The sequence below is a fragment of the Elephantulus edwardii genome, unplaced genomic scaffold, assembly GCF_000299155.1.
Source record: "Elephantulus edwardii isolate Elephantulus edwardi_28Jun2011 unplaced genomic scaffold, EleEdw1.0 scaffold00134, whole genome shotgun sequence".
NCBI classification, from domain to species: domain Eukaryota; kingdom Metazoa; phylum Chordata; class Mammalia; order Macroscelidea; family Macroscelididae; genus Elephantulus; species Elephantulus edwardii.
In genome coordinates this window covers 8,320,707-8,336,722 of record NW_006399884.1, presented here as the reverse complement: position 1 = coordinate 8,336,722, position 16,016 = coordinate 8,320,707, and the positions used below count along the sequence as shown (strand labels likewise).

General features: G+C 38.8%; 1 protein-coding gene across 1 annotated transcript in view; it reads left to right on the top strand.

The window, feature by feature from the left end:
• Positions 1 to 16,016, top strand: part of PAN3 (PAN3 poly(A) specific ribonuclease subunit homolog (S. cerevisiae)) — a 155,601-nt gene that overhangs the window by 133,753 nt on the left and 5,832 nt on the right. The window contains exons 14-18 of the mRNA XM_006894072.1: positions 279 to 369; positions 6,718 to 6,857; positions 10,425 to 10,554; positions 10,908 to 10,972; positions 15,645 to 15,783. Coding sequence (XP_006894134.1) covers positions 279 to 369; positions 6,718 to 6,857; positions 10,425 to 10,554; positions 10,908 to 10,972; positions 15,645 to 15,783 — 565 coding nt within the window. The remainder of the gene's footprint in view (positions 1 to 278; positions 370 to 6,717; positions 6,858 to 10,424; positions 10,555 to 10,907; positions 10,973 to 15,644; positions 15,784 to 16,016) is intronic.

Below are 16,016 nucleotides of genomic sequence, written 5' to 3'. Positions count from 1 at the left end.
TCACCAAGTTTTATTGGGGTTGCTATGCTTTTGAGAAGTATCTAGGGCAGCAGCAAGCATGAAGAGCTCTAGATCGGCTACAGGATTTTATGGGTTCATGACCTTCATTTCTCCCTGTGACTTCCAGATAGTTAGTTACTTTGTTTTGGCAAAGGCAGGTACTATTAGTGCGATCTATTTTTATTTCCCTCCCTTATAAAATGTCAAATATCCACTAGTATATAATTTTTAAAAGACTTCCTTTAATATATTTTCTTTAAATTCTCTGGTCTTTAAAGGTTACGAGTAAATTGTGTTGGAGTTTTCGATGTTTTAACATTTGATAACAGTCAGAATAATAATCCGTTGGCATTAATGGCTCAATACCAGGTGAGTAAGAATTAGCATGGATGCTTTCTTAGTAACATAAAGCTGGATCTTTCTTAAAGATAAACTTTTTAATTTTTAAATATTGCAAGGGTTTTATTCTGAGAGATGGTCACTTACAAACTTTGAAACTCCTTTTTTTCAATCACTGAGGTTTTTGGTATAGAACGTGGAAGTTTGTGATTTACAGAAATGATGGCAGTGTCAGAGATGTGGATTGTTGAAAATGAAATTCTGTGAATATGATCAGGCAATTTGTCTTCCATGCAGGTTATTTTATATGACATTTTAACCTTTTTAGCCTTCTATATTAAACTCTTACCTCTTTCACTCTTGGAAATCTTAATCATACTATTAACCAGAGGATTTAAGGAATTTTATTGAAGGAATATTAGTGGATTACTATTTGCTAAGGGTTGGGGTTTTTGATTGTTTCTCAGGGGGAGTATTGGTCAGGATACCGTATATATTATCAGAATTTTATTAAGTCTAATCTGCTCTTAATAGTGTTAATTTAGGTCCTATTGCTGTTAGTTCGTTCTTTTTTTTTTTTTTTTTACAATCTTTTTTTAATTGAAAATTTACAGAAATTTTTTATTTCCATTAATTTATTGTTGCACTTTTCTCCCTGCTGCCCCCCCTCCTTTTTTTGAAAATAAAAGAAAAATTCTTTCATTGTTTTACAGTCCCTCCCCCCAGGTCCACTTCACTATGCAGCCTTTGTTCTGGACTCCTGTCATGACCATAATGCCTACTCACATATCCCTTTTAAGTAGTTTTCTCCCTCATCTGTTTCAATGTAGTAAACATTATTTATCCTATCTTTCTCAGTCTCGCCTCAACCCCGAGGTCAGTCCTGTTTTACAACAGTGGCACTATGCAGTATTTGTCCTTTTGTGACTGAGATCTTTCACTCAGCGTAATGTCCTCCATGGTCACCCATTTTGAATAATATTGCATGAGTTCCTTGTTTTTCAGTGGTATCTCATAGTTGTTTTGATTTGCATCTCTCTTAGAGCTAGGGATTTTGAACATTTCTTCGTGTGCTTATTGGCCATCTGAATGTCTTCTTTGGTGAAGTGTCTGTTCATATCCTGTATGCATTTTTCAATTGGATTGTTTACTTTTATCTTGTTGTGGTGCTCAAATATTTTATAAATTCTAGATATAAGTCCCTTATCTGACATGTCATTGCCAAATACTTTTTCCTAGTCTGTGGCTTCCTTTTTTACCCTGTTGGAGAAGTTTTTGGATGTGCATGTTAGTTAGCTATTGACTAATCTGAGACCCACTGCCCATGATTTGCTTTTTTTTTTTTTTTTAAATTTAATTTTATAGTGGTTTATTTACAAAGTTCAGATACACCAGATCTTTCCCATTTCCTTTTCCCCGGCCAACAAATTGTATGACCCTGTGATTAACAGCTCCCCTCCTTACCCTTGCCCATATTCGCCCTTCTGCTTCCACCCTACCCTACCTTGGATCCTCCTCCTCACTCTACAGTAATGGTTTTTATACCATATTTGTCTTTATGGGACTGAGTTCACTTAGCATAATGCTCTCCAGTCTCTCCCAAATTAAGTAGTAATTTACAAAATCATTGTTTCTGCATGCTACGTAGTATTCCATTGTGTGAATGGACCATAGTTTCTCAGTCCATTCAGTTGTGGTTGGACATCTGGGCTTTTTCCATGTTCTTGCTATGGTGAATAACACTGTTATGACCATTAGTATACAAGTTTCCCTTTGTGACTCAATTCTCATTTTCTCAGGGTATATTCCAAACAGTGGAATAGCTGGGTCATATGGAATTTCTATGTTCAGTTTTTTTAGGAAGCGCCAAACTGCCTTCCAGAGTAGTTGTACCATTTTACAACCACGCCAGCAATGTATAAGAATACCTATCTTGCCACATCCTCTCCAACGTTTAATACTTGCTATCCTTTTAAACTTTGGCACTGCTCCTGGAGTGAGATGATACCTCATTGTGATTTCAATTTGTTATCTCTCTTATTGCCAGTGATTTTGAGCATTTTTTCATGTGTCTGTTGGCCATCTGTATATCTTCCTTTGTGAAAATTCTTTCCATGTCTTTTGCCCATTTTGTAATTGGGTTATCTGTCTTTTTCCTGTGGAGGCCCAGAAGCATTCTGCAAACTTTTATGAAACACTTGTCTGAGATGGAATTAACAAATGTTTGTTCCCAGTTGGTAGATTTTCTTTTCACCCTGTTGGAAAAAGTTTTTGATATGCATAGGGATTTAATCTTTAGAAGTTCCCATTTATCAATTTTATTCTCTTCAGATTGTGCATTTTTTTTTAAATTTTTATTTTTATTATTTTGTATGCGTGTACCGTCAAATCAGATCTGACTGGTACAGAAGGATGTTGCTCCTCCTTCTCCAGCAGAGCATCTAGTGGATTCGAACTGTGTACCTCTAGGATTGCAGTGCAGCTTCTTGCCACTAGGCCACCAGAGCTCCCCGAGATTGTGCATTTCTGGCTGTATTTGGCAGTCTCTTTCTACCATAGACTAGGCTAAGCTTGATCTCAGTTTGTCTCTGATGAACTTTATGGTTTCTGAGCTTTACTCTCAGGTCTCTGATCCACCTTGAGATTATTTTTGTATATGGTTTGAGATGTGGATCCTGTTTCCAGTTTCTGCAGTAGCAGGCCAGTTTTGCAGCACCATTTGTTGAAGAGGTTGTCAGTTCCCCATTTGATAGGTTTTATTTCCTTGTCGCATATCAGTTGACCAAATGAGTAGCTTCTGACGTAGGACTACCTGCATAGGTTTCTGACATTAAATTTTTACAGGAGATTGTCTCATCTTTCTCCTAAGGAGCAGCTTATGAATATGAACTTCTGACCTTTCAGTTAGCAGCACAACACATACTAGTCAAATAGAACCTATCTGCACGGAGTCATTAAGATTCTTATAAAGGATCTTTGCTTTTGCATTGGTTATTTTGTTTAGTTAACGTGGTTATTTCTAATAAGTACCTCATACCATTCAGCTTGTCTTACAGTGCTCAGTCCACATTAGGATGGCATGCACCTGTCATTTTAAGATACTCTTAGGTCTTTTTGAGAGCTCTGGTAGTTTAGTGGTAGGGAATCATGCTGCCAGCATGAAGATAAGTGGTTCAAATCCACCAGCGGTTTTGCAGGAGAAAGATAGTCACCTCCCGTGCAGTTAATGCCTCTGATAATCCACTGGAGGATCAGCTATGGTTTGGTTCTGACTTGATGGTACACGACACAACTACTGGCTGGTGGCCTAGGCCACAGGGAGTTGTGCTGCTAACCTAGAGGCCTCACCTCTCTGGTGGTCCAGATCCACAAGAGTCTTGTCCTGTAGGATTTACCACTTGGGAAGCCCAGTGGAACTTCTCTGTGAGTTGATTCCCACCTAAGGGCTGAGTTTGAGTTTTAGGCCTTTTTGTGTAAGACATTTTTCTTTTTCTGGAAAACTGATTAATTTGTGATAAGGCAAATCTCTTAATCATATGGAGAAACAAAAGAAAAAACAGCTTTCAGTTGCACTTTTTTTTTTAGCTTCTTTTGCAGTGAAAGAATTTAGTTCTCTTTCCCATGAGTGAAAATACTAGAACAAGCAGGAATGAGAACTGAGAGTATAGATAGTGTTCAGTATTACAGTTCAAGTGTAACTGCCTTCTTTGTTCCCGAGTTGCGTTAAATGCCATCCCATCTAATCCACAAGCACTGGGTCACATCCCATTGAAGGCATTTTTCACACTATCCTTCCCCTTCCTGTCCAGGTTAGGAGTACCATATGGTGAGTACAGGAAGAACCCACCAGGTCTTCTTTCCCAGCCGCTGCCTGGGGGCTCTGCCTCCATTTCACATCTAGCGTGGCGTGGTCTGAGCTACTTTCCTTCTTATCTTTTATATCTACCTTGCTGCTTTTCTCTGGTGGCTTTTAGGGTAGGATCCACTAGCAGCTGGTGTGGTGGACTCAAACCACTGACCTTTTGGTTTGTAGCCAAGTGCTTCACTCCTGCATCACCTGAGCTCTTTGACTGATGTTTAATACCTGGCTAACTGCCTTTAGTTGCTTCTTTCTTGGAATTGTTGTGCTTGCAAAAGTGACCCAGCTGATTGTTTTTTATGCTAATGATCTAGAAACCCCCAAAATACAACCCGTTGGGGAAGGTAAGAAAAAAAATGGGCACCTGATGAAGTCCAGAGCTGGTGGATCAGGAAATACCACTTTGCAAATTATGGATGTTTAACTCTCAAAGTTAGGCAGGAACACTTGATTGTTTGGTTTTATGGGGTTGTTATGGTTTGGTTTTTCTGTTGTTGTTTTTTTACTTATCCATCTTCATTTAATCTGGGTTATATTTTTATCTCACTTGGATCCACCTACCGTCACTAACCTTCGGCACCAGCAGGTCAGGATAGATCAGGAGATATATTGCTTTGGGCAAATCTGCTGTTGGGGGCTTCTCCAAAATACTGAAGAACAATGACATCAGTTTGTGATTCACAGTCTTTTTCAGTTACTTACTATGCATCTGAGAGCTAGACAGTGAATAAGGATGACAGAAGAATAATTGATGCCTTTAAGCTGTGGTATTTATTGCAAGAGAGTACTGACTATGACTGAACATGGAATGTCAAAAGAACAAGAAGATATGTCTTGGAAAAAGTGCAGCCAGAGTGGTCCTTTGAGACAAAGATGACAAAGCATTGTCTCATACTTTGGACATGTTGCTAGGAATGGCTGTTCTTTAAAGGGGATATAATTCTTGGAAAGTTGGAGGGTCAGTAAAAGAGAGGAAGACTTTCAGCAAGGTGAATTGACAAAGTCACTGCAATAATGGGCTCACATGTACCAGAGATAATGAGGCTGGGAGAGGTCTGTTGTTCATAGGATCACTGTGAGTTGTACTCAACTTGGTGGCACCTAACAACAACTTGTATGCTTTATTTCTAAGTAATTGAGAAACTCCATCTGAATCAGCTCTAGAGAGGTAGTGGAATGTACTTGAGATCAGACACTCCAATTTTGGGAAGTCTCATAGCCAGTGAGCTCTCCAGGGATCTGTTTTCCTGTCCCTGAGCAGGGATTGATGGAGTGTTCCAGGTGGGAGATAGAGTGTCCATTCAGAGAGGAGCCACTCAGTGAAAATTCTAGAATTTTTAAGAGTTGAGAAGCTGTGTGTTCCTACATGCTGCTGAAGCAGCTGATAAGTAGCGACAACACAGTTCTCAGTTTGCTTACACTGATTTCTCAACCTGCCTTTTCTGTGATCTCATTAATACAACTTAGAATGTTTTGCTTGGTCTGAAGAGTGGGTGGAGAACTATTTCCTGCAGTTCCTAGCTGGGCCCTCCAGAGGACAGGAACATGGTGGCCTCTGTCCTTACTGTCTGGCTCAATCTCACTGATGACCTTGTCCTGAGTGTTGCTGTTAGGAATTCTTGGCATCTCTTGTCTTGATCACTTCAGTGTCAAGTTTTTCTACTATGATATAGAATCTCCTGCTCTTAAGTGGTTGAGTCACAAATCTTAGTTGAGGATACATTTTAAAATTTAATCTTTTTTAGTATTAATGGAGGTTGGCTTGTATCTTATTATTTGAGTTGAAAGTTGTTCACGGTGGCCAGGGCTAAAATTTTTATTAGTGAAGATCTTGGTAATAAGATAGCTGCCCAGATATGCCAGAAACAAGACTTCTAGCCAACTCTTGGTTTCAACCCTGTCACTGATCAGAATCTCATGTTAGAGCTTTGAAAATTGCCAGACCCTTGATCTTAACCTAGACTAGTGATACCAGTGTTAAGAGGGGAGCAGGTGGTTGGGGAGACAGTGGTTTCTAGTTCTAGACCAGAGAACATAGGTGATTACAAAGCCTTGACATGTCTTCAATGTTAGAGACTATATACTCCAAATTAAGGTTTGATCATGAATGAGAGAACTTTTAGGATAAATCTTCACACTCCCTCTATGATCTGGGAGTCAAAGAAAGTGAGACCTGCATATAGTTTCTTACCATGAGGGGTATAGTGACTGACGTCACATTTCTGGTAAGAATGGAGAATACCAGCTTTATTTAAAACAGACAAAACTGCTTTTTAAAGTCCATTTTCATAGCTTGCATGTGAATAGCTTCATGATTCTTAAAGTATCATGCTAGACCTACCTAGACTCAGAATGTCTGGGGTTCATTTTAGGAGACTGAGGGGCCCCTTATTTGAGAGCCTGTCCCAGAGTGCTCCAGCCTAAATCCAGAGGGGGTTTTCCTTTAAGCATCAGTGTCAGTGTAGTCATTGGTACCTGTGAAATAAGAATTAAAAGTGATATTTATTCTTTCATGTCAGCAAGCAGATCTGATATCATTAGGAAAAGTTGTGTTGGCTTTGGCTTGCAACTCTTTGGCAGGAATTCAGCGAGAGAATTTACAGAAAGCCATGGAGCTGGTGACAATCAACTACTCCTCGGACCTGAAGAACCTGATTTTGTGAGTTTGACTGCCCTGTCCTGCTTCATACTGTGGGTAGGGGAGGGAAGAGGAGCTTTTTTGTTGCAGGTTTGGGTGTTGCTTATTTTCTTTCATAAAGGGCCTTTATTAGTGGTTCTGGTTATTTAGTTTTCATTATTTAAGGAGCTCTGGTAGTGCAGACTTAAAGAGCTGAGCTGCTAAGCGGAAGGTCAGTACTTAGACACACCAGCTCCATCAGAGAAAGATGGATTTTGGTTCCGTAAGCACAAAGCCTGGGTGACCTAAGGCTAGTGGATCTAGTGGGAAAGGAACTGTGGTGCCAATCCAAAGGCAAGAGGTTTGAATCCCCTAGCTGCAAACTGGGGGAAAGATGGGCAGTCTCCTCCCATGCAGTTTACAGCCTCAGAAAACCCTCTGCAGCATCACTGAGTTGGAATCAGCCCAGTGGCTCCGGGTTGGGCTTTGGTTTGAGAGAACACCAAAGAAAGACTGGTACTTTGCGTCAGTGAAGAGGAGAGCCTTAAAAATCCTCAGAGGCTGATCCGTTCGTCCTTCCAGGTCTCTAGAGTCAGAATTGCGAACAGTGGATTTCATTAATTAAGCAAAACACAAATAGCTTTCCATTTACATATTTTTATTTTATGCATTTGTTGGAGTAAATAAAAAAAACAATGTTTAAATTAGTCATTGATATTTAAAAAAAAAACTATTGTACAAATCCTTTTGAGCCACATTATTTAATAACTAGCCTGATGCAGCATTTACATTTCAAATTTGTTAAAATGGAGTATTCTGCTGTTGTATAGCATGGTTGTATTCCACAGCCATGTATAACTAGGGGCAGCCTTGCTAGAAGGCATAAGCATAGACCAATTTGCCATCTCAGAAGGTTCTGTGGGATAGTGCTACTCTAGGGTATGATGATATCTCAGTGAAAGCTGTCACAAATTGACATCAGTGACAATCCAGCTAGACGCAGCCATTCCAGAGAGTGTGTATGTAAAGGACTCAAGAATTTTGTTTCAACACTGTTAGCTTCAGAGACTCCTTGGCTGTAAGTTTGAAAGGACTGGTTTCGATCCCGGTCACCACAGTTGTCTTTGTCCTACCTACCATCTACCTAGCAACCCTGATCCTCATTAAAAAAGATGAGTTTTTCTAGGGAAGAGGTACCAGGAAGTCTCCTGAAAGTTACCCTATTGTGTACTTGAAGCAGCCAGAGCTTCTTGATTTATATCAGCAAGCATGCTTAGTTTCCAACTGTTTTTTTTCTAATCTTTGTCTCTGGATGAACCAGTTTCTTACTACACCCACCCTGGGTGTGGAGTTAGGGTGTTTTCAGAGGTGGAGGTCAGGCCCTTGAGCTTTGTTGTACTAAGTGGCTGGCTAGTTCTCATTAGTGACACTAACAGCATTCCAGTCTAAAGAGAAGATTTATCTTCTCAACGAAAAGATTTTTTTCGTGTATACCATAACAGTAATTCTGAGCTTTAGTTTGAAACATTTAGACTATTTCAGATAATCCAAATTTACAATCTTCTAATTGTCCTTTTTTTTTTTCCCTTTTTCAGAAAACTGAGAGTGTAGAGCATATTGATTGGAACAAATGGGCCATATGCTAATAACTAGAGTGAGTTAGGGAGCTCTGGTGGCCTAGTGGTAAGGTTTTACTTCTAACCCAGAGGCAAGTGGTTTGAATCCACCAGCTGCTCCAAGGGAGAAAGATGGGTAGCATGCTCTTGTGTGGTTTATAGCCTTAGAAAACTCTTGGAGGTTTAGCTATGAGTTGGTTTTCACTGAGCAACGAGAGAAAGAGAGTAATGAGTACGTAGGAGTTTATTACACTTGTCCACTTTTGTATTTCCCCCCTTAGTAAAAAAAGTGCATTAACAATAAAAGCCAATCTTTAATTATAACCACAAGTTAAGATTGATAGATCAGTCAATTGTGTGTGAAGCTCTTTCTGACTGTTTGATGTGAATTAACGCCACTTAATTTTGTCTAGTCCTATTAATTTGGTTTTGAAGATAGTAGTATTAAAGCGTGGGAGTTTTAGCTAGCAGTGATCCAAATACTTTCATGAACAAGGACTGTGGTTGGCTCTGCCTCTAAGTCATGCAGTCTGAGGGGTGCTCATGGCTTTGACTGTTACAGAGCAGATCACCAGCCCTTTCTTCCATGGTGTACCTTTCTTCTGTGGTGCTCTGGGCTGGTGTGAGCCAATGTTTGCCATTTGTGACACCTAGAGAACCTTAAGTATGAAAAACCCCAAACCCCACACCTACTGCCATCAAGCTGATTTCAACTTCTGGTGACTTTATAGGACAGAGCAGAACAGCCCCATTATGTTCCTGTAAGGTGTTACTCGTTACTGAAGCATACTGCCCCATCTTTCTCAAGTGCACTTAAACTTGAACCTTTTCTTAGCAGCTGAATACATTATTACAGTACCATTACCATGGTTTTAAAGTATTCAGTAGTTAGATCTAAATGTTAGTTGAGTAGTTCATATGATCGGCATGGATATAAATATTCATTTATTCAATGAAAGGTGGCTGTTCTGTGCTAGATGCTGAAGATACTGTATGCAAGGTGAACAAAGCTCCCTTATTGGGAACTTAACAGTCTAATGGGAAGAAAGAGTTGATAAGCATGTAAACAGTAAGGTATTTGCAGAGTGAATGAAGTCTTATGAAGAAAATCATAGCAAGGCAAGGGTGGAATGAGGTGGCTGCTGTACAAGGGATGAGAAAGCTGCTTTTTTTAATACCACAAACAGTAGCAAGCTCTTGAAAGTTCCAGGGATTAAGAGTAATCGTATTCTAACAGGTAACCTTTAAAAAGAGTGGTGCCTTCTTGGTCATTAACACGGAACACTCATTCAAAGGATGACTTGAAAACTATCTCAGATGTGTTAGAGAAGAAACATGTTTGCATTTTCTATATTAGCTCAACCAGAGAGAAGAAATGTAATTATTACCCTTTAAAAGCAGTCTGACATGCGTGAAAACGTTTTTGTGGGGATAGATAGATAGATAGATACCTCACAAACGTCATACATACATTCATACATACTAATATGATGGTATACAAATTGGATAGATACGGAGAAAGGATACAACTCAGGTGCAGCTGATTAAAGTGATAGTCTTTCCAGTTATCAGAGCTGGACAGTGAATAAGGATGACTGGAGAAGAGTACTGAATATCCTGTGGACTTTCAAAAGAATAAACAAATATGTTTTGAAAAAAGTGCACCCAGAATGTTCATTGGAGGAAAAGATGCAAAGCTTCATCTCACATAAGCTGGACATGCTCTTAGGAGAGGCTATTCCTTGGAGAGGGGCATCATGATTGGAAAGGGTAAAAGTGAGGAAGATCCTCAACAAGTGTGTCAGAGATGATGAGGATGGCACAGAGTAGGACAGGGTTCAGATCTGTTGTTCATGAGGTCACTGTGAGTCATACATGATGGCATCTAGCAACAGCAGCACTATGATAGCTGCAGTGGCTATTTGTCTGCAGGTTGTGGTGTCTTTGAGATTGAACATTTAACGTTCAGGTGATGCTTTCTTCTCTTGAACAGGTATTTGTTGACTGACCAAAACAGAATGCGGAGTGTCAATGATATCATGCCCATGATTGGTGCTCGATTTTATACTCAGTTGGATGCTGCTCAAATGAGGAACGATGTCATCGAGGAAGACCTCGCAAAGGTGACAAGCATAGTCAGTCCCACAGTGTACGCAGCCTGGAAACGGAATGTATCATTAAAAAGCACAGCTGTTACTGGGCTGACTGGATGGTTAATTGGTTAAAAGATTATTTGCAAGTGTTTTTGGTCCAGACTGCTGTTAACTTGGGCATTTTTTTTTTCTTTTTCATTCATGGCTTTCCTACGCTCATGTGCTAAAATCCTGATTTTTCATGTGTTAGTTGAAGAGAAAGGCCATTAACCAGAATGGACACATAGTAAAGAGGATAACCCAAGCACTAGGGAATGTTGGGTTTTATGTTTATATTCTATTAGCTTGACCATTAACTTTTTTCTTTTTAAAATGTTTTCTAGGAGGTCCAAAACGGAAGGCTGTTTAGGCTTCTAGCAAAATTGGGAACAATCAATGAGAGGCCGGAGTAAGGATTTCCAGTGTTTTACAACAGGTTTTCAGTCAGGGACACTAATTACACAATGACAATGCATGTACCTTGTTCTTGTTATATAGGGCGGGGGGAAGGTTCTTATGTGAAGTAACCATTATCAACCACATCTGCATTCCTCTCACATCCCAAGTTGAATTGGCTGTATGGACTTCACACTCATCCAGAGAAGATACTGGGTTAGAAATCACAATGTTAGTTTTAGAACTAACATCACCACTAGTCAGTCAGTCCACTTAGTTTGGTTAATTTAGAGACTTTATGCCATTACATTGGAGTCAATTCCTACGTATGGTTAATCCTCCATTAAGGTTCTGAGGCTGTCATCTTTACCAGAAAATACTGCCCATCTTTTTCTTGTGAAGCAACTTATGGATTCAAACTGCTGACCGTCCTTTGTTTTAGCACCATACACTGTGCATTACACAACCATGATTCCTTTGGAGACTTTGTTATTTGTTATGTAACAAATTTGTTAGGCTAAATCAACACTGACCCAGTGAGTTGCCTAGAAAGATGAGAGATTGCCTATCTTTATTCCATGGAACATTGGTAGATTTTAGCTGCGTGCCTTGGGCTGGTAGTGCATCTCTACCTCTAAACCACCAGAGCACTTTGAGACTTAGGAAGTCTCTAATTGCATGATATACCTCTTAATGTCTATTGAAGTACATGATTTTTATTCACTGTCAATGACAGTGAAAAAGCATCACCCTCTTAGACTCTGAGATTTACTTTTCCTTGTTAAATATAGTTTTAGCATATTTCATAACTACCGAAGAGAGCAGTATTGCATCTGTTGTGACTGTACCATAAATCACATTTACCATTTATAAATAAAGGTGATAAAGACCAATTACCATCATGAAGAGGTTTCGGTCATTATTGGGTTCTTTACCATGAGGTTCAAGGTTGCCTTCCGAGCCAAAAGACTAATTTTTTTTTTAAGACTAATCCCTTAACATTTTTTCCAAATAAAGGCAGTTTAGCCATGTTTTAAAAATTATTTTCACTCTCTTCTGGTATTTGTATCTTTATTTTAAAATACACACATTGGTAAAACTGTTTGTTGATTCTTCTCTACCTCCACTCCAATTTTTAATTCTGATCCATATTTTACACTGTGAAAGACAAGCTTTAGTATTTTACTAGCTCAACTCTTAAAACACATAGATTTTTTTTTCTGCCACTCTGTTGGTAAACTGTACGTAAATCTGTGTTGAGTGTTGACCCTGTTACGATTAAGTAAATACTGTTTACAGCTGTACCATATAGTAAATCGTGATGTAGTTTGCTTTTTTCCCCATTTTGTTTTCCTCTAGTTAATAATTATCATATGTAAAAAGCTGCCTAAGTGTGTGGGGAAAATATACTATCAATTTATAAACGCTCTTCTGCCAAAGTTATAAAATACCTTTCTTTTTTTTTTTCTATAATTATATTTTATTAATTTTCATAAACATTTACAGAGATTTTGGGCTTCCACTCATTCATTGTTGCACTATTCTCTCTACCCTCCTCCCAGTTTGTTCTTGTCCAAATGCCACAGTGCTTGTCAAAGCCAGTTCTGATCAATCTTCTTTGTCAGTGTATCCTTTGCCATTCCCTATCACTCCTCCCTGAGAGAGACTTCACCCTGAGTCATAAGGAAAAGGGCACGGCGTATTCTCTTAGCTACTTCCTGCTGAAAAGGGACGCTGTGGGTTTCAGGGTGAAGATCTTCTCTCACTACTCTAAAGGGCCCCTTTGGCAGTAGGAAACACATAGACTATTATGGAGATTGATTTTGGAATTCAGATGCACTCTTATTGATTGTGCTTGGCTGTACATGTACATATCCTTGAAGATGTATCATGGGGGTGTTGCAACCTAGAAGACACAAATTTGACTAACAAGTTATAAGTACATGAGTCCAAAAATTATGGAAAAGTAAAAGAAAAGATTCTTTCATTGTTTTACAAACCCTCCCCCAGGTCCCCTCCACCATGCAGCCCTCGCTCTAGTCTCCTGTGATGACAGAAATACCCAGTTACATCTCTCTTTTAAACGGTTCTCTCCCTCCTCTGTTTCAGTGCAGTACACATTATTGAACCCATCTTACTCAGTCTCTCCCCAGCCCCAAGGACAGTCCCATTCTACAACAGTGGCATCATGTAATAATAAAATACCTTTCAGTGTTATCCCAGATAGTTCCTCCCCCCCTTCAGAAAAAGTTCCTCTGTGTTGTTTTCACTGTCAGCCTGTTTGGGGGTGAGTGGGTAGGGGCGGTATCTCTTTCCTTGCTGTGTGCCGTCAAATAGGATCTGACTGGCACAGGAGGAGATTGCCCATCCAGAGCACTTGGTAGATTTGAACCATGTGCCTCTGGGATTTTGGCACAGCTTCTTTCCACTAGTCCACCAGAGCTCCCTCGAGAAAGGTGTTTTATGAATCCATGTAAACCTGAAAATATCGTTATTCTACCATCACACTTTATAGATAGAAAAATGGAATCAAAGATGCTGATTTTCCCAAGACCATTTTCTTTTTCATTATATACTATGCCTTTCTTTAGGGTCACTCTGAAAAGGAAAGGTCTCAGTAGCCATTGGTTTGATTTTTTTATTAAAGTTTATAAATATTTCATTTCATCTTCACAATCACCTTGTGATGTGGAGATACTGTTGTTGTTCCTATTCAGCCTGGAGAGAGATCGAGGCATAAAGAGAGCGGTCATATAACTTGTTCAAGGTCACCTAGCTAATATGTAGATACGTATTTGAAGTCGGCTTGTGCTCTTGACATTCTTCATGAGCCTCTAACAGGCTGCCCCCTGGCTGTGCTGTGATTTACGTTTCCAGGGCTGTCAGGGGGCACCGATTTCCACCGCTGTCCCCTGCCCCCCAAGTCTTTTGCTGTTATAAGCAGTACTTCAAAGACTGACTTACTCAGACTGAATGGTGTGCATGCATGTGCAGATACATCCCCAATTGTAGTTGCTAGGTAAGTGAATATGCACTCTATAATTTGATAGCTCATGCAGGTTTACCAGTTTAAAATGCACCAAAGTGCCTAACCAGCAGTATAGCTCTGGGACTTTTGTCTGTCTTGATAGGCGAGAAATGGAATCCCAATCAAGTTTTATCTTGAAGTTCCCTCTTACTAAGCATTGTTGTCTGTCTCCTTTCTATCTGTTCAAGACCTCTGTCCACTCTATTCTTTATTTTGGTTGCTTGTTTTCCTAGTAATGTTGAGGGGCTTGAATGATCTACTCTTTGTAAGAATGTGTTTTCACTTTGTGATATTGACTTATTTTTTTCTATGAAGACATTTTTTTCTCTGGTTTATCAAACTACTTTTATGCTTCTGGATTTTGTCTCAGAAAGTTAGATTTTCTCCTCAAGGATTGAAAGCATCTGTCACTTCTGAAATATTTATGGCTTCCATTTTTCCTCCTGCTATTTTAAAATGTATTAAAAATATTTCATATGGTTTATATATTTAGCATTTACATAGGGTGAAAAGCATGAATTCAGATCTTTAATAATTATTTCCAGATTATTTAGTAGTCCACATGCTCCATATTGAATATTTTTTTTCTCAGTGATTTTAGGCACATTATTTTAATTATTGACATTTGTAATTCTAGTAGTCTTTGTTGTTGTCCATCTTTAGCCAATTGTCTGTTGTTTTAATGGTTTTATTTTCTATATTAAGTTCCAGAATCAGCTTGCTTAGTTAGATAATACATGTAGTAAAGCTGATGATGTTTTTACTGGGACAGCCGTAATACATTGCACTTATTAATAAACTAAGGAGATATTTTTATTTTTAATAGTGTGTCCTCTTAAGGAGGAACATGGACGATCATTCTCTAGGTCAACTGGCTGTGTTCTTCAGTGGTCTTTATGTTGTTCTTTATACTAACCAGAAAGTTGTTGGTTTGGACTCTGGCTGCTCTGTGAGAGAAAGATGAGGCAACCTCCTTCTGTAAAGAGGAGCAGCCTTGGAAACCCAGTAGAGGGTTGCCATAAGGCATAATTAAACTTGATGGCAGTAGCTTTTGGTTGTGTAGTTTTAGCATACTAACTTTGTTAATTTTTTTTTCTCCTGTGGCTATTATAAATGATTCTTTTCCCATCTTCTTACTGCTTATTATTGGTATACATGAAAATGACCAAGTTCTATAAATTTATAATGTGATGGCATAATGTTCAGATAGTTTTTCACTAGATTGTCTTGAATGTCCCAAGCATCACTTGGGTTATCTGCACATTACATTATATTTTTCTCTTGAGTGGTTAAGTTTAACCATTTCCTTGTTTCCTTCTGTGATTGAAGCTGAAATAGAGAGTTTGCTTGAAACAGATGTACGAAGGGTGATGACACCTGAGGAGTAGGACGTTAAAACAAGAAGTCAGGTGCTTCCACGCCCATGGAGATGTTTCCCAAAACAATCTGTCATTGATTTGTATATTATAAGATGTGAAGAACATTAACCTCTTTATTATTGGAATATTCTTAAAAACACTGCATTCGTGCATACACACACACAAGACTCTTAATTTCTTATTTATTGGAGGAAAAAAGACTTTATAGTAGTTTGGGATCTGAAGAATTAGCATGTGACGTATAGTATCAGTTGATGTGAAATATTAAATTCTCCCAGGTTTCAAAAGGATCCTACCTGGTCGGAGACAGGAGACCGTTACCTGCTGAAACTCTTTAGAGACCATCTCTTCCATCAGGTGACAGAAGCAGGTGCACCCTGGATTGACCTCAGTCACATCATTTCTTGTCTTAACAAGGTAATTGTTACCTAGATTCCTAAGGTCATGCTAGCTAACCATTTGTTACATCACATCTTGTATAAACACTAAGAGACCTAAGTAATCAAGTTGTACTGATTACTTGATTCACCTAGAGAGGCATTTTACTAATAATTATTAGTTACTCTTCTATTTTATAGAATATGTAGAACACTTTTTTTTTCTATAATTATATTTTATTAATTTTCATAAACATTTACAGAGATTTTGGG